General features: G+C 38.3%; 1 protein-coding gene across 1 annotated transcript in view; it reads right to left on the bottom strand.

Moving 5' to 3' along the window:
• LOC103035845 (dedicator of cytokinesis protein 2) overlaps positions 1-20,059 on the bottom strand; it is a 117,808-nt gene that overhangs the window by 11,770 nt on the left and 85,979 nt on the right. Inside the window, exons 27-35 of the mRNA XM_007228015.4 lie at positions 10,215-10,313; positions 9,094-9,188; positions 8,758-8,836; positions 8,491-8,591; positions 7,989-8,047; positions 7,697-7,845; positions 7,452-7,537; positions 6,916-7,072; positions 3,759-3,799 (exon numbers count right to left, since the gene is read on the bottom strand). Coding sequence (XP_007228077.3) covers positions 3,759-3,799; positions 6,916-7,072; positions 7,452-7,537; positions 7,697-7,845; positions 7,989-8,047; positions 8,491-8,591; positions 8,758-8,836; positions 9,094-9,188; positions 10,215-10,313 — 866 coding nt within the window. The remainder of the gene's footprint in view (positions 1-3,758; positions 3,800-6,915; positions 7,073-7,451; positions 7,538-7,696; positions 7,846-7,988; positions 8,048-8,490; positions 8,592-8,757; positions 8,837-9,093; positions 9,189-10,214; positions 10,314-20,059) is intronic.

Here is a 20,059-nt window from a genome sequence, read left to right as displayed (position 1 = left end):
GTATTGGACCTGTAATACAGAATTAACCTTGCATTTCTTCAGTGGTTAAACCTATCCACCTGAACCTGTCCACCATTAACCACCCTATCCATCCACTGCTCTGTTTTACCTCATGTAATACAAGATCACCACAATATCTGCTGTGTTTAACATGCTGAGGATAAAAGAGGACAAATAAAGTAGTACATGATTTTGACAAATAAAGGAGTACATGATTAACACAGCTACATATTTTAAGTCATATAACAGTGTTTTCTCGATTCTTTTTTTTTTTTATTATTCAGTGACTCAGATCTCACCCACTTTATCCAAAACCCTGGCAGCGTTGCACATTGGAGGGAGAGAGAGTTTGCAAATGACCAACAGATAGTAGGCAGGCATAGAGCAGGTTTAAGTTAATTTTTACGATCTACATTTACATACACATAAACTAAACTAAACAAAGTGTTTAGAATACTTATTATGCTTGGTGTGAGTTTACGATCTCCTCACAAATTGTCTGATTTCCAGCTGAAAAATACAACTTGCACAGGGCTTGCTGAGCTACATTAGTTTGTTCTAGCACTGCTGGGGTAATTTATGACTAAAACTACACTATGTAAGCACCACTGAGTTAGCTATCTAGCTAAATGGGTGTCTAGAATAACACTGCTTAATATAATATATATAATATAATATATTCATGATTAGAGCAGCTCTGCTGAGGTTTGCCAGATGGGATATTCAAATATGTGAATAGTGATAACACTTAAAGACAAAAAGCAAGACAAAAATACACTTGGCAAATTTAATGCATTGGTTTATTTCTAGCTGATAGTAGGCAAAAGGCAGGAGTCTACTATACCGCAGTTCAAATGTCAGATTTATAAAGCATAACGTACAGATGCCAAGGTGAGTAATGAATAATCAATAACCATTCTCAAATGCCTTTGGCCCCAAAAACACTGCCCTTCTTAAACAGAATAACTAAAGCTTCAAGGACTGGAGCAATGCCATGTTTTGTTTTAGGTATGGGAACGTAATTTAGAGCAGATATTGGCTGTATAGTTTCCAACCTAAAGAAAATGCTCCACTGGTCTGAATGATAGAATAGGAGCTTTGCCTGTCAGGTGAATCAAATGAGTCGGGTAAATCCTATCTGTTCTGGAGTGAAGTTTTGAATTTTTACAGTGCTGCAAGCTCATGGTGAGGGAGCATTTATGCAAAGCTTTACATGTCAGGCAGAACTGGGACATGAATAAAACAGAATGCAGATATCAGATGCTTCAGATATTCAGCCTTGACCCGGTGTGTGTAAAACGTGTGTAGTAATTTTGTCACGCCTCAGCCAGCCTTCCTTTCTCAAGCCGTACGCTCAGACGCATCCAAGTTTAATGTGCCTCCAAGGCTGCTGTATGTCAAACAGTGAAGGAGAAATCAGTCTCCCAGTCCTCGCGATGTCTCCCTTGGTGCTATTTTTCTCTTTCCATCTTTCTCCTTTTTTATCTCTGTTTGTTTATCTGTATTCTTTTCTTTCCTTCTGTTCTTATTGTATCTGTACCATTTTGCTTCAGACTATAATCATCTTCTTTCATCGTCCTTTATTTTCTTTCTATTTTTCTCCCTCTCTCTCTAATAGCAACCTGGCACACTTTGATCCAGTAATATTCTTTAGCTGGTGGGAGGGTGGAGGTGTGTCTTGTTTTTTTTTTTGCTCTCTTTCTTTCTCTCAGCCAAGACTGCAGCTGGCCCTTCCAGAGTACTGGCAGCGATATGAAGGGGATTGAGGCAAACTCCAGAGAATTATAGAATTATACACCAAGTCCAGGCCACATCTTCCAGCCTGGATTTAAAACATCTCTGTTTTTCTCCTCCTCTCTGAGCAGGCATGTGGATCAGTGGCTGGAATAACACTCACTGGAGCAGGTTATTGATCCAGGAGCATGATGTGGCTGGTGGGGAGAATATGCATATGAGAAAGAGCCTCATACCCAGCAGATCCTCCAGAGGCTTTAATGTCTTGGCCAGGTTGACTGTGTGTGTGGTTTGTGTGTGTGTGTGTGTGTGTGTGTGTGAGAAGAGGGGAGGGCAGGGCGGTGCAGGTGATGAGGCGATGAAAGAGAGTAAATCTATAAGGGACAGACTCTCACTAGCTGAGCTGCTGGGATGTTGATAGTTTGCACAGTAAGTACAGAGATGAAATTTTCCTCTTTTGTGAACTCTTGCAGACTGAGTGCACATTACATCTTACAGACACAGCATGTAATTAAAGTTAAATCAAAGTTAATTCACGCTCACAGTGTGGAGTATAGTTTAAATACTATGTATTTAAATATCTACAGTGTTGTAAAAAAGTATTTGCCCATTTCCAATGTGTTCTATTTTGCATATTTGTTGCATTTAAAGATCAAACAAATATTTTAAAATATCTATATTGTTTTTATATTAAATATAATACAATGAAGATTAACACAAAACATAAAGCCTTTAAATGTTCATTATATTTTTTTTAATATATATATCCCCCATGGGAAATGTAATTACCTACGTAATCCAAATAACTGGTTGTCTAACAGATTGTTTTGTCTGTGCTAACAATAAAAAAATTGAATTTCCTTCATAGAAATCTGTTTTTAAATGTTGTGCACAAAGTTATTTACAAATACAGAGGACAGTGCTTGAGACATGGCAGACATTTTTGGCTTCATTTCTATTGATTGGATGAAAATTAAACCAGCATCCATGTTTTCTACAGTTGCTCGGATTACCTTAATTTTAAATAATTAAAGAATGCATTTAAAGATGCATTCTAAACTTGCCTTTGATATTGATATGTGATATTGTTGCCTTTTGATATTTTAAATAATTGTAATTAAGTAATTTGTAAAAATATTATAGTAGACAAGTAATAGCATGACTTATAACAGAAAAAAGTTTTAAGTCCAATAAAGCACTCTCAAAGTCAAAGTGTTTTATCACATTTGTTTTCAGGCTTTCAATATCATCCCTGTTGATTTCCTTCATACTCAGTCACCCTTCTCTTTATCTGCATTATCCACGCTCTGCATTATCCTTATTGCTCTTATATCCCGCATTCTCCTTCTCTCCCTCCTCATCCCCACACTAACCCGCATCACTCCTCTCTGCCGCCTGCTTCTTGATTCCCTTCATTACCTCTCTTCCACCCTCACTCTGTTTTTCTCTCGTTAATTCCCTGCAGTTCTGTGCCTCTCTGGTTTTTATTTTTCATCATTATGTATAATTCCCTTCTCTCTCTCTCGTTCTATCTTCTATATGCCAAATGATCTCATCTTTTTTATATCAGTCAACTCATAATATCTTTCAATAACTACTCCTTCTCCCAAAAGTCAACAATTCGTTCAACCACCACTGTTCAACCTCTCTATCTTCCTCTACCTCTCTCTTTCTCTCTCTGTCTGAAATGAGTGAGCGTGTTGCTATGGGCGGAGGAGAGGAGGCTGATCCTCTGGATTTTAACATTAATTCAGCAAGGCCTAGATAATCCCTTGTCAGATTACACACATACACACACACACACACACACACACACACACACACACACACCACGGCAGCTAAACACTGACAACACAGAACGAACAGTGCATTTACTGCACACTCACATAAACAAACATGCACACGCGCATGGACATATATACATAATATATACATAAACTATATATATATATATATATATATATATATATATATATATATATATATATATGTGTGTGTGAGTGATTGGTCTGTAACCAAATTACCTGATATACATTCCCTCCCGATTGATATCCTTATAGAAATTCTGAAAAACAAAAACACAGAAAAAACATGTATATCATGTATATTTCATGTATATGTACATTTTTATGTGCAAATACTGTATGTGTGTGTATGTATATTTATCACCTTTAAGCAGAACTTCACATTGCATCCTATTTTGTCACTAACATGCTCCTGTAGTCTTTTGCTTTACACAATCTCTGCATAACAAGCAGTGTGGTCCTAGGCACTCACTAATGCAGGTAAGCCTCTAATAATACACTCTCCACTCATTCTTTACTCTCACAGATGAATGCATGCAGATGTTTGTAAGCGCACTGCAGCGTATGAGCAGATCTGAGAATATATGATGTGAAAACGATTACATAAAAATCTAAATGAGCTCAGATCGGAATCTTTTAAGAATACAAAAATGTCAGCGACACCACCCTGACAAATATTTCACCTAAAAAGTCTGTTGTTAATCTACTTAAATTTCATGAATTTATTTTAGTAGTTGACTAATCTGATGATTATTTTTTCGATTAGTCCATTAATCAACGATTATTTACGCCTTGTCCTCCACCTCTAAAAACAATAGAAACAGCTGAACATGTGATTAAAAATGTGTTTAAATGTCTAGATGTTGTTTAAAAGTGGAAAGTGATGATATTTAGTGAGTAAATATGTAATTTATTATGTTCGGGCACTTTTGGAGACACAGACTAAGTTGAGTGTAAACTGTGTGAGTGAGACACAGTTTACCCATCTCCCAATGCGCTTCTGTCTCCAGCACTTTGTGTATTGCAGTACTGTTACAATTTTATTAATCAACATTGTCAATTATGTTGACTAATCCTTGCAGCCTTATGGACGATTTAGCAAAAATTAACATAATTATATACTTCTTAATGTTGGTCAATAAGATATAAATCTGTTATCAATATGAAATGTATAAAAGCATACATTATTATTACATTGTGTTTAATTTTTTTTTACTTTTCTTGAATGCAGTGAACTAATGTGCAGCATCCTGTAATGAACATCAGTCATTGACAGTTGCTGTAAATTGTGTATATCTCTTAGAACTCTAGTCCAGTTTTGCAGGGTGCTTTTATAGTTTGATGTACTTTTATTCACCAAAATAATGACAGGATTTATTGGAGCTATTCACACAGGCTATTTTTAGGAGTATTTGGATTTCTGACCATATTTTGGCAAAATATACTTTAGGTATCCTCAGGTTTGGTCAAGATTTTGTATAAACAAAATGAGCATATCGAAATGTGATTAAAAATGAAATCAACTTTTTTATTACGAAATGTATTGCCATTAAATGATTGCTGAGCTCTACTCTAACTCCACACCTCTATGGAGACACTACAGAGTGGAACACTGATGCTGTATATTCTTCACATGGTTTGATGATCTGATGTCTGATTGGCTGGAGTGTTAGTAACAGAAGGGGGGAGGTGGTGTTAACTGGAGGGCTGTAAGCCTGCAGAGACGGGGTCTCCGTTCACCAAAGCGTGGCAGTGTGTCCTTGAACAAGTCACTTAATCCCAGTTGCCCAAATCTGTATAACCCAACTCCTTCCCTCGAGGGCCGACTTGTAAATGAGAATATACAATTCCCCTCCCTTAATACATCCACAATATATTATCCTACTGAGCTATCCATGGCCTTTTATCACAGCTGAGACTCAAACCTTGTATAAATCTGATTGACATATTGATCCTAAACATCTAAGTGGCCCTATAAACCACTACGGTATGCTCCTATCATGATATAAATGATTTCTGAAACGTTTGCAATCAAGAAAATATAAAACATTAGTGTCAGCGTCCAGGAATGTGAATGTAAATGTGGTACAAGTGAGAAAATAAGAAAAAGAGGGGAAAAATAGACAGAGAGAGAGAGGGAGAGAGAGAGATGAGACATTAATAATAGCAGCTGTTATTCCTATGCTATAAGAATTATAATGGATGAAGATGATGGCAGATGGATTGAGTTACTGCTGTGATAAAATGAGTCCGACACAAGTAATGAAATTTATGCTGAACATCTGAAGCCGTGCCAGAGCATTATGATTGTATTTGAAACCACAGGATTAAGGATTGTTCAGCTTACCACATGCTGCATCATAATCATGTGTTGATGATATTCTGCAGCCATAAGTTACAGGCAAAAAGCAAAAGTATGCAGATCTCAGTATCTGAACTAACCCTTTAAAAGTCACTGCCTATAGCATTTAACATGCTATAATAAACACAGTATGTCCAAATGTTTGTGGACACCCCCTCCTGTTGCACCTGTAACTCAAGTATGAACTTGTCCCTAAATGCTAACAAATCCTCACAGCAATGATCCAAAACCTAGTCGAAACACTTATGTGGACAGTAGAGTTAGTTACTCTTGTGTGATTGTGGCATTAGGTACGATGCCTACAGGTTAATGTTTATCTGCTCCAAGTATTCATATTATATTGGTAATAGTTCCCTACAGGGACTAGACAACCTGTGTTTTTGCAAATATGTCTACAACTGTCATTATAATGCATGCTTTACAATATTATAAGAGTGTAGATAAGCTAGATAAGCTGTGTTTTTGCAAATATGTGCACAACTGTCACTATAATGCATGCTTTACAAACACTACTCATTCATATAATATTATATTATATGAATATTCTTATTATAGCTCATTAAATGAAGAAACTGTGGATTCTATTATTATTACAAAACAAAATTTTAATATTATAGCTAAACTAAATGATAAAATAAACTAATGCCTATTAATAAGCTATATTAACTTTAAAACAGTGATTTTGTAGCAACTGTATCAAAAAAGTTCACGGCAATTTATTATGCGAATCATGAGCATTAGTAAAGTTCACCACCACACATCATTCCTCATGAGAAGAGTTGGCAGGAGAAGAAAAGAAACTACAGACATTGATGGAAAAGTTCAAAGACAGATAAGAGAGGAAATGCCATTGTGAAATTTTGACATGTTTGATAAGTGTAAAGCTAACCTGCTGGGCTGGAGACTGACAGCTCAGTGTAACGTGCAGTTAAAAGCTTGAGTGGCAGCTGAAGGTCTTTATTCTGCCCGAGCGAGGTGGGAAGGTATTTGTGTGAATGGGTGGGTGGGGCTTACCAAAAGATTGACAGTGCAGCTCATGCGGTTGTTCCGGCTGTCGTCGCTCATCACAGTGCGGTAGTCAAGGAGGCGCTCCAGGAGACCGGTCACCAAAGAAACGAAGTTGCGCACCTCCGCCAAAAGAGGTGGACGCTCCTGAGCACACTCGAGCAGACTAGTGTTATGAACAAACAACAAACAGACTATAAACATAATTTATAAACATATTCATACATGTGAACACATACAATATGAATTCAGTGATGTATGAAACCTTTCTCTCTCTCTTTCTCAAACACACACACATACACACACACACACAGATATGGAGTCTGTGCATGTCTTGACTGGACTCTCCAGCCTTGGATGTCTCAGATTTAGAGCTGAAGAGGATTTAGAATCTTGTATGGCGCAAGGCCACACTTCAGCTTCCTAGACCCACTTCTGGGCCATAACACACAGCGCTGAAACTGCACAGGCACTGTGTGTTTACTTGTATGTGAAGGGGGAAATAATAATAATAATAATAATAATAATAAAATGTGATCGTGTACATTGTCTGCAGTAGCTCCATGTATCTGACATCTCCTCCCCCTCCTTCCACTTCATGATCCAACTTCAGAATGATCTCATTCTCAAACTGAGAGACAGACAGTAAAAGAGACAGTAAAAGAGGGAGAGAAACAGGGAGAGAGAGAAAGAGGAAGAGAGAAATGTTAGTTATTTGCATGTATTTGCATTATTTGACAGTAAGCCATCAGTCACATTTATAAGTATATGCATGTGTGCTTGTGTGTACTTTTCTAAAGTGTCCAGTATGGTTGTGTTCACACTGCATCATGTCAAAGAAGATGGGTATTGTAGCTCTGCGAAGTTCCTCCTCAGGAATTAATGTCATCTCCAGCATCGGCCCCACCATACCAGGGATAAAACAGATTTTATTCACCCCTACATCAGACACACACACACACAGACTATCACAATAAGCTCTGAAATGGAAAGGTAGCAGAAAGTCAATTTGTATGCACTGATCTCTTGTGAAAGCTTCAATATATATGACTACACACACACACACATACACACACACGTACCCAACTTGTACCACATGTCTCTGATGGCAAATCCAATCAGCCTTCTCATGTCACCATATCTGAAAAAAAGCACAAAAGGAAAAAGAGGAAAAAGCAGATCTCATTAACGTGTAAATCTGTTTGTTTGCTCTTTGCCTATTTCTTACTCAACTGACTAAGCGGCACAGTCTGTGCTCTGACTACTGTGGTTAATACGGTTAAAATGGTTTCATAGTTCATATGTGTGTGTGTGTGTGTGAGAGAGAGAGCAGAGATGTGTTAGAGGGGGACATACAAGATTTTGTAAGAGTTATATGTTCAATAGCTGTTATACAGATGTGTGACTAAATAAAATACCATGTTGCTGCATGTAATGTGCGTGTGTTTGTTTGTGTGTAGGGGGGTTGTATTTATGATTTGGCCACAGTTACAAGTTAAAAGCCTGTTCTACAGAAGTGTTTTCAGATGATGTGCCATGCTTCTCTACATGTATGTGGTGTCTGTGTGGTTACTGGTGCCTTACTTTGCCAGGATCTTGTTTCTCTTCGTTGGGGAGAAGTGCTGCAGCTGCAAAGACTCTTGGGTAATAAACGCCACAGCCAAATGGAAGTAATTATTCCACAACTGCATCCAAGAGGGGGCGAGAGAGAGAGAGAGACAGAGAAGCAGAGAATAGAGGAGATATGCTCTCTAGTTAGATTCATTCGGGTTCCATTGGTACATAATGTGTATGCCACATTTTGAACAAGCAAACACACCAACACACACACACACACACACACACACACACCTGCACTTCAAAGTCGTTGTTGTCCAGAAATTTGTGGTTCATGGTGTCTGCATAGGTGTTGATGGCTCCGAGAAACACTCTGATTGGATGACAGTCAACAAAAAAAATCAATTAATTATCAAACTAACAATTTTACCCTAATAATTTACTCATTTAAACATATCACATACCTGTATGTAATAAAAAACACCCAATATCTTAGAAAAAACTGTAATACTGTTTAAATATGCTTGTGCATAAATATTACTTTGCTTTGAAGCACCTCTAACAAGCAGCTTGCACACACTCTATTAGCTCTTGGTGTTTTTGTATATCACTCATTTTACGTGTCCTCACCTGTTCTGGACCATGATCATTGTTACCCAGTCAGAAGGATAAACATGTTTACCAATCAGATCCTTGAACAACAGAAACGTCTCCATCAAAAAGTCCTAAACAGAACACAACAATATTATTAATTTCTTCACTTTTTTACATTCACACTCACTCGCTCGTGTTTAGCAGGATGAAAATTCTTCACAAGGGGCAATTTACATTATTACATATCAATGCAATAAATAAATAATAAATCAATACAATAAATAAATAAAAAAGTGGCAAAGGATGCATCTTGTATTAAAAAAATGTGTGCATGAGTAGAGTACTGTGCAAATGTTACACCTTTCATTTACTTAATGTCCAGTCAAAACAGCCATTACGTTTTTGATGGATGTTTTTTAATTGTCCCCAGAATATCCAATTGTATTTACTTTGGCATAGTTAAATAATGGCAGTTTGGTACATGGAACTGACATACCATGAACCACAAACAATGCTGAATTCTGTTACTCCTTCTAAAGAAAGTCCAGCAGAACCAAAACAAAGCTGTAAAACAGGCCAATTCGAGATTTTTAACACTGTTACATACCAGATTACACCCCATAAATGTATATATACTCAGTCCAACAGTGAAATCCTCACACACAGCAAGCAAAGGATAAAACACAATAACAAATATGGTGTTTCTGATACTGGAAAGCAGATACTAGAAAAGTAGAACAACCAGGCCTTGTGACCTGCCCTTTCATTTGCACAGCAGGGAAGCACAAATTTGGCTTGTAACATAATTAAAGGCTAAAATAAACGAGGATACATCTCTTCTCTCCAAACTCCACTTTCTCAAAAACACTCATTAGAGGGAAGAGTACCAAAACTATTTTTGTTACAGTGGTAAAACTACGTTATGATGAACAGCAACTCTCCTAACATGAGTAAAAGCTGATAACAAGGCAAAGTCTGGACCCAGTAACACTGAAAGAAAATCTGTCAAATGTATGTTTTCTGCATATTTACCTGATAATATAAAATAATTATTAATGTAAAAATTAAATTTAAACTCCTAATGACTGGAAATTAGGAAGAAAGGATGGTCTCTGGATTCTTGTACAGTACTGTACTGTATGTGTGTATAGTCTTACCACTAGGTCACTAGTGCCGCCGAAAGTTTCAATGTAGCTGGAATAGTGTCGATCGTCCATCTGGCTCAGTATAGCGGTCATGCAGGCTACCACTCGAGTCTGAGGGGAGAGAGAGAGACAGAAAGAGAGTGGGAGAGAGGGAGAGGGAGAGGGAGAGAGAGAGAGAGAGGGGGAGAGAGGGAGAGAAGGCAATTGAGGGCAAAGTGGGACATTACAGGGGATGAACAGCAACTAATCAAAAAGTCCTGACACACTTTTTGGAAGGAGAGGGAAAGATGAGGAAAGATGACAAACAACTTCTCAGATTACGCTTCAATCATTCAAAATCTATTTCCACCTCCTCTCCCTGCCCTCTATTCCAGCCTATCTCTCCTCCCTTATTTCTTCCCATCTCCCTCCTCTCTCCCCTTTTTCGCTTAGGTGACACGGTGTAAAGGTGGGAGGATGATGAATGGCAGAGGAGAAGGAAGGAAAAGTGATGGATGACGGATGGATGTTTGCAGATGGCGCGATAAGCTCCATCACTCAGCCGCATGTCAGCATCTTGACCATATTCTGCTGATCAGGAGCATGTGTGAAAGTGTGTGTATGGGTTTTGCATGTTTATGAACTGATTTGGTTTGTGACACTTGAGACACATTTGGCATATTTACTATATTTAGGGTGCTGTAAAGTAAAAGGATATGTCAAGAATAATTTCTATCTACCAAACCTGTAGCATTCTATCTGTTACTGAAGTTTTCCAATACTCCCCAGTAAACAAACAGACAACACACTGACTTAGAGTATTATACTGACATTTTGGGAACCTAAACCATTAAAACTTAGGTAGTCAGATGATTTTAAATAAAAAATAGGGGTGAAATTCGAGTAACTCGATTTAAAAATTGATCGAGTAATTTTCTGTGCCTCAAGTAATCATTTATTTGATTACAAAAAACTCAGCATGCGTAATTTGCACTTTTAATGTGACAACGTGCTTAGCGTTATGTAACACAGCGCTGAGGAGTTTATAAATAAATACATGTCACTGGCTTGGTGAGATGAACTGGTAACATCTCTGCTGTTCAGAAGCTAAGATGCACAACATTATGCAAATGTTTTTGCCTTTTTTGTTCATTAATTCCCTATAGTTTTGATACAGGAAATCCTTGTTGAAAATAATTTAACTTAATTTATTAAATTATTTATTATTAAATTATTCTTATTCCTTTATTTATTTTTCTATTTGTGTTTGCAGTTTGGAAATGTATGTTGTGAATTTAAAAATATAACTATATTTATTTAAAAATATAATTTTAAAATAAAAAGAAAATCAATTGGTAATTCATTATTAAGTGAAATGTCTTGTTTTCTGTTATGTATTTTTAATTACTCTTTAAGAAAATAAATATGTTTCATCCGATTACTCGAATAATTGAATCGATTTTTCAGTAGAGTACTCGATTACTAAAATGATCTATAGCTAAAGTTCACCTCCAATCTAGCTCCATGTGCATGGTCCACACTCACGAACAAATATGAAAATACATACAATAAGGAAAGATACTGACTGCTAAAATATTGGCAGCCCAAAATCCCCTGCCCAAAGTACACCACCCCACAAATAAAAAGAGAGACTGGACTGAAAAATCTAAAGGCAAATTCCACAGATTCTAAAATGTAATTGATTGTTGAGATATAAATTATTATATACAGTGGTCTGACATGTAATGGTGAATTGCACAAAAACCTGGTAACTGAATTGATGGCAGAGATGTTTTTTAATTATGTTATGGCGTGACCTAGACCAGGTCATAACAAAATGGAAACTAGGATAGTGATATAGCCATTCTGTGTAGTACCAGAATGACCAGTTAACTGAGCTTTATATTGGAAACGTATAGCATTAAATCATAACAAACATTATTTGAGTACTATTTTGCTTGGAAATTGCCTGCATATTCCTCACTGAACATGTTTACTATTTGAGGAAATGGCCATATCCCATGTCAGGCCCGTCACCATTTCTGGGAAAATGTCTAATTCTGTACTTATCCTTAGAACAAAGCATTTTACATCAAACCACTCTGAATGGCCTTACATCTTTACCACTGGAGTACGTAGGGATTCTGAAAAATATGTGGATATCCCTCTATTTAAGTCTATGAAAGCTAAAGTACCCTAGAGAAAGCAGATCAACTGTAGTAACAACAAATTCATTCTCTGTAATTTATCTGGGGAAAAAAAAATCTTAAACATTTTGAGTTGGATATATATTTAATACACTGGAAAGGGGAATTAAAATACATCATTTAATTATGAGATGAAAAACTTAACTCCATTCACGCCTTTCTGAGCTGTTTAATTTTGTCCTGTTCAGTGCTGTGGGGGATCCTGCCACTGGCGTTTATAGGCTCACACTTTATGGCCCGAACTTCATTAGTTGCAATCATGGGGAAAAGTGTGAAGAGCTGTGATACCTGCATACTCTTCAAAAACGGTCAGACAGTGTGCACTGCGGTCTACCAGAAAGATGAAGAGCGTAGGGAAAAGCTCAAACTTTAGCAGGTGCACATTCATCATTTCTTCCTAAATTAAGAACATTAAAGACTGTTTTACCATTTAGGGAAGGCTTTATAATATATGTTTAAGCATTGTTGAGATAAGTTGATTGCATTCGGATCATATTATGTCATAAACCCACCTCATTCCAGACAACAAAGTTATGCCAGAGACCTGTTCCAAAGAACACAGTTCCACTGCTCCACAGCTTTATAATGCTGGTGGACTTTATACCCCTCTAGCTCATACTTGGTGAGAACATGTTCATGTTCATGTGTGCTAGAGAGTTCTGTTCTACTAGCATGACCTCTCTGCAAGGACTAGACCAGCCGTGTGTGTGAATTTGCACATCTGTGACAGCAATGGGTGCAACTTACAATAGCTGAGAGTAGCTAAAGTACCAAAGGGGTCATTAAATGGGGTGTCCACAAGCATTAGTGAGCCTTACTTACCAGCTTTTAACCACAGAGCTTATCTCAGCTACAGTGAGTCCAAGAAGTATTTGATCCCTTGCTGATTTTCTTCGTTGGCCCATTAATAAAGACATGATCATTCTATACTTTTAATGGTAGATGTATTCTTACATGGAGAGACAGAATATTAAAAAGAAAATCCAGAAAATAAATCTAAGGAATATATATTAATTGATTTGTAGTTCATGGAGTGAAATAAGTATTTGATCCCTTAGTATTCATTAGCAGTTCTGGCTTTTACAGACCAGTTAGACACTCCCAATCAACTTGTTACCTGACCTGAAGCCACCTGTTCTCACTAATCACTTGTGTGAAAAACACCTGTCCACAGAATCAGACAGATCACACAGATTTCAAGTCTCCAACATGGGTAAAACCAAAGAGCTGTCACAGGACCTCAGAGTCAGAATTGTTGACCTTCACAAAGCTGGAATGGGCTACAAAAAGATTAGTAAGGTGTTGGATGTGAAAGTAACAACTATTGGTGCAATTATCAGAAAGTTTAAAGAGTATAACATGACAATCAACAGACCTCGGCCCGGTGCTCCAAAGAAGATTTCGCCTCGTGGGGTGGCAATGATGCTGAGAACGGTCAGAAATCGTCCTGCAACCACTCGGCAGGAGTTAGCAAATGACCTGAAGGCAGCTGGGACCACAGTTTGCAAGGAAACAATTGGCAACACTTTGCGCAACAAAGGATTCACATCCTGCAGTGCCCGAAAGGTACCCCTGCTGAAGAGAGCACATGTGGAGGCACGCCTCAAGTATGCCAATGATCATTTGAAAGATGAACCAAGTTATTGGGAGAAGGTTTTGTGGTCAGACGAGACCAAAATTTAACTTTTTGGCCTCAACTCCACCCGCCATGTGTGGAGGAAGAAAAATGCTGCCTATGACCCCAAGAACACTGTGCCCACCGTCAAGCATGGAGGTGGAAGCATAATGTTTTGGGGGTGTTTCTCTGCCAAGGGTACAGGGCTACTTCACCGCATCACTGGGAAGATGGATGGAGCCATGTACCGCACAATCCTGAGGGACAACCTCCTCCCCTCTGCCAGGGATCTGAAAATGGGCCGTGGTTGGGTCTTCCAACATGATAACGACCCTAAACATACAGCAAAGGATTGGCTCAAGAAAAATCACATTAAGGTCATGGAGTGGCCCAGCCAGTCGCCAGACCTCAATCCGATCGAAAATCTATGGAGGGAGCTGAAGGTCAGAGTTGCCAAGCGACAGCCCACCAACCTTCATGATTTAGAGAGGATCTGCAAAGAAGAGTGGGCCAAAATTCCCCCTGGTGTGTGTGCTAAACTTGTGGTTAACTACAACAAACGTCTCACCGCTGTGCTTGCAAACAAAGGCTTTGCCACTAAGTATTGAGTGTGTTTGGCAAGAGAGATCAAATACTTATTTTCCTCATTGAAATACAAATTAATTAAAATATATTCTTTAAAATTATATTCTGGATTTTTGTCTTGATATTCTGTCTCTCCATGTTAGAATATATCTACCATTAAAAGTGCAGAAGGATAGTGTCTTTATTAGTGGGCAAACAAAGAAAATCAGCAAGGGATCAAATACTTCTTGGACTCACTGTATATGTGTATAAACAGACAGATAGAAAAATTAATACAAGTAGAAGTAAGATGCGAAATGCATCTTAGAACAAGAACGAAATGCAAATACTAGCACTATAAAAAAATAAAGAAAAAAAACTAATGTAACAGGTTACTACACAACTACACATAGAGATATGTACTAAACTACAAAAATTCCACTGCTGTTAGTGTGGGATCACTGTTTTCTTAAAGCTTTCCTGAGAAGCAGTACATGTCTCATACACACTATATTCAAGCAATCAGCATCTTTCATTCACTCCAAGCTTCAACCCAATCTCACTACACTCCATTCAATCAGTGACTTATATCAGTGAGGGGAAAGCTTCGCTCCTGCACAGATAAAGAGCAGTATTTGAGCTAGGTACCATTTCTGAGTGATAGCTTTTGCACCATCTATTTATAAATCTGAGAGAGAAGGTGTTGAACATATTCAAGGTGAAGATGTGGTTTCACTATAAGATATGCAGCTGATATAAACACACCCCTGAACAATTCCTACTTTCTCACAGAGACGGGGGAAGAGGATTTCACTCCTGTTTGTGAGGCTGGCTTTAAATTCTGCTTACTGGAAATATGCTGATCACACAGACGTCTGCTTTGCTGAGAAGCTTTTGTGTGTGTGGTTGTGTATGTGTGTACATGTGAATGATTTCTCTATTGTGATTGTGTTTATACTTTCTGTCTGAGATCAGAGCTCAATCATGAACAGTTGAAGACAAAAGCGCATCTGGGCCTGTTTTCTGCACATACACACATTAATTTTTAAAAGCCACACAAGACACCAATGTACATACACATACTAAACCACAAACAACCTTTTAGACACACAAATGTATAACAGACACACATACAACAGAGGCAAACAGTCTAGAACCAATAGGAATGTGGGAAAAATGTAGGAATACGCACACACACAAACACACACATAGACAATAACATATGTGGCTAACAAGAATGGGCTGGAACATCCAAATCTCTCTTACTCACGCACTCAGAGGTGTGTATGGGATCAGGCGGAAGAATGAAGTGTAATCTGTCTTATGTAACAAATCTAATTAAACAGAAGAGAGAGTGTCATCTATAGGGGCAGATGGCTCACGGCACAGAATGAAAACAACAACACATGAACATGGACACTCATAGACACAAAACAATGCCTATTCTCAGCAATGCTCATGCTAACAACAAAGACACTAACAATCTGCATTTCACTCTTAATCCAGCAGCTGTGTATCACAGCGTGAAACTAAGCTATGAATTGTCATCTGCACTGCACTCTGGGATAGCATTATTTACAGTGAATACATAAAATCCTAAAAGAAAGACTAGGATCCAAGAGCAAGATTCAATTACTTAACCCTTTAACAAGCTTCATTTCATGCCATATAATTCTTACACTAACATATAAAAAAATCAAATTTCTAACTTTTTAACCTTCGTTTCAAAGCTGTCTGACCAGTGGTACCCTTATATGTAAGTCGTGGTCCTTGATTTAATTTGCAGGTAATTAATATTAACGTGAACTAGGAATATGTCATTGAAGGTATTTCCCCTCTCAGTAAACAGTGCAGTGGGTAGACATGATCATGGATGGTGGTCTCTGGCTAGAATAATCATAAGTAATTTTGATAGAAATCATACAATGCCAACAACGGACCAACATGTATATCCTACAGGTTAGTCCAGCATTCTTTAGCTTTCATTGGACGTGGCAAAAGTCCCAGGACACAATACTAATTCCTGTCCCGTAACATTTGGCATGTCTATGTATAAATCCTGTAATCAATGCTAGAATGCTTTAGTTGTAGAAATACAGACAGCGCTGCATTCTCCTTAAAATTCACTTCATTATGAATTATTTCTCACTTACAGCTCTGATGAAAAATAGATATGAAATCTTCAGTTTATGAAACATTATTGGCTGCAGGCACAACAGGAGATATTCTTTTTTATGATCTGAATTTGATGAAAAGTTGCATGTAAAGTGTTGATTTTCACAAATATTAAATGTGTGTTTGCCATTGTCTGGCAGTTTCCAAGCTTTTACTGATACAGAAGATATATAAAATGTAAATGTAATTTACTGTAGACCATATTACTATGTAATGAAGTATGTAATGATGTAATTAGCATAGCAAAACAAAAGTAATAACCTGGCTTGCATGTGTGAATGCCCTGCAGTCACATCCAGTCTAACATGTGTTTTACTCTTAACAAAAGCAGAAATTTAGAGTAACCGTATATAAACTCTCTGTTCTATCTGTATTCTGTCTCTGTGTGTGAACTGAGCACCTCAGAGAGCAGTTGTAGGCCAGACACTATGAGCAGGATTCATTAAACTCAGCAGTAATCGCACTAATCCATGTAACATGTGGCCTGGTAATTAAATCCTATTCATACAGGCTGTTTCCACCTTGCATTAACAGCCGTTATGGGGATCAGATCACATTTAAATTTTGCATGATCACAAAAAAAAGCACGGTGCACACATACACACAGACAGGTTTGCAGACAGACAGATGGACAAACAGAAATACAGAGCTATACAGACAAAGACATAGATAATTAGACAGACTGATAGACAGACACACTGACAGACAGAGACAGTTCAATGCACAGATGTATCTTACTGAGGACATTTCAAGTAAAATTAGTCCAGGAGGTCGTTTTTGCAGGGTGGTATTGTGTTATAAATCATTAATGGCACATACACATGAGGCACATATTGTCAAAGTGCAATAAAGCCTCATACCATGGTAAATCAGGCTGGTAAATGTTGCTCATGAATGATCAAATATGCTACTGAAACACTGTGTGCTCTTAATGCCAAGTCAAATCTACCACTGTGGTTTATACATGAGGTACAATGTGACTTGTGCAGTTTTGCACACAGTCTCATTCTACATGTTCCTTCACTGACACTTCTAGGCCAAATCAACTTAAATTTGGCAAGGCCCTGTCCCCCTGGAGCAGCTAGGGGTACTGGCCTTACGCGAGTGCACAAAGAAAAAAGGAATAACAGTTTTCATGTGAGACTGAATCCAAAACGAGTAATTCTATTTTTACTGTATATCAGACTGTATTTCTTTTTTACTTACTTATAATTTAACCACATAAATAAATGTCCCTTTGAAGTAGTCACCTGTCCTACTAGGACATACTGTAGCCACATACATTACCTCCTATTACAGAGTTTGCCACTGTCATTTTTCAGCAGGATAATGTTTCCCCACACACAGTAAAGGTTTCCTTGGCCTGCCTACTCGCTAAACTTTTCACCCACCAAGCATTTATAGGACCAACTGGTAGATGAGCTTTAGCAACCTACGAGTGTGCAGGATCTACAGGCCCAGCTGCAATATCAGTGGGTAAACAGAATGTAATAGGGAACCTGTATGAATCCCTGCCCAATTGTATCTCATTTTATATACAAGCTACGGGCGGCCAAACAGGGTACGAGAGCCTCCTTTCAACTGGATTTTAAAGTATTAGCATCCAAGACAGCCACAGAAAAAAGGACAAGTGCAGATTGTGAAAGAAGAAGAGCAAAGGAGAGCAGGGGTAAGGGATGACAGAGAAGAGGGTAGAGATGGAGGCAGCATAGCAAGCGCATTCTTACACACGTCAGCATGCGCATGGCTGTTTATAGGTTGGAGCACAGCTCACATGAGAATAACATTAAATACAGAAGGACTAAAGACTATAACTGTAGATATGAGCCTTGTGGGAGAGACAGAGAGGGAGATGGATAGAGCAGAGCCGAAATGGTGAAAGAGAATGACAGAGAAGGAAATGAGGAAGGAGAGAAGGGAAAAGAAAAATAAAAGAGAATGAGAACCCCCGGGCTTTAAAGAGAGCAAGTAACAATCCTGCCAAAATGAGAGTGTGTGAGAATACACAATAAGGGAGGTATGTGTGTGTGTGTGTGTGACAGAGAGAGAGAGAGAGAGAGAGGTGAGGAGGTAGAGAGACAGAGTGTAAGAGTCAGCGACAGAGAGAGACAGAGGGATGGGAGGGGGCAGTCCACAGGTACTCATTAGACACATCAATGGCTTGAGGGCTGAGCCAAGAACAGGCAGAACTAAACATGTGTGTGTGTGTAGAGAGAGAGAGAGAGAGAGAGAGAGAGAGAGAGAGTTTTATGGTCACTTGCCTCTTGTCCTGATTTTAGTTCACTCCTGTCTTCCCTCAGGGTGCCAGACTCAACAACCTCATCTACATCTTTTTTTTCTCTGCTCCTTTCATTTCTCCTCTTCCCTCAGTGCTCTCCCCACCATCCCCACCTCCTCTTTTCCTCTTTGCCTTCCTCTCTCTCTCATGTTTTCTCTGTCTTCACCTTCATACTCTTCTTCTATTCTCTCCATTTCCCTTTTTTATCTCTCTTTTTCCTTTCTATCGCCCTTTCTCTCACCTTCTTTCACCTATTTTCCATGTCTTTACCTCCCTCATTTTTCTCTTTTGATCTTTCTCCTTCTTGTCCCTCTCTAGTCTATTCTTCACCTTCACATTCCTCTCCTCTCATCTCTTCCATATTTGGCTTTTCCCCCTCTCTCTAGCTCTTTCTTCTCACCTCTTTCTCCTACCTCCATCTTTTTTGTCTTTTAATCTTTCTTCCTCATCTCCCTATCTCCCCTTCTCTTTCTTTACCTTTCCTCTCCTCTTTTTTATATTTCATCTCTATCTTTATTTTCTCTGATTATTATCATCTCTTTTCTCTACTTTTTGTCTTTTCTACTAACTTTCTCTTTTTTTCTTATTTAACATTTTTATACTCATTTATCTCTGTCTCTCTTACTATTCTTTCTCTCTCTGAAGCTCCACATCTGCCTCTCTTTTTATCTCTCTTCTCTACTCCCTTCCTATCCCTCTCTTTCTACATTTTCACGCTTCTCTCCTCTTCTGCCTCTTTTTATCTCTCTTGTTTCTTCTCCCCATCTTTCCATATCCCTCTTTCTTCTTTCTTTTATCCTGTCTGCCTCTTTTCTTCTTCTCTCTGTCTTGTTTCTCCCGTTTAAATGTTCTGAGAGCTCATCACAGCTCTGATTCAAATTAAAGTGAGCTTAGCCCGAGCAAACAGCAGCTACACCTACAGCCTTCACCTCGGCACGCTGGTGTGTGTGAGTGTGCGCCTGACATTCTAAATGCTAATGAAACACTGCATGTGTGTGTGACATTATTCTCTCAAAACACACACACACACACACACACA

This window comes from Astyanax mexicanus, chromosome 2 (genome assembly GCF_023375975.1).
Source record: "Astyanax mexicanus isolate ESR-SI-001 chromosome 2, AstMex3_surface, whole genome shotgun sequence".
Classification (NCBI taxonomy): Eukaryota; Metazoa; Chordata; class Actinopteri; order Characiformes; family Acestrorhamphidae; genus Astyanax; species Astyanax mexicanus.
Note: the sequence above shows the minus strand (reverse complement) of the source record. Positions and strands in the feature narration are given on the sequence as shown.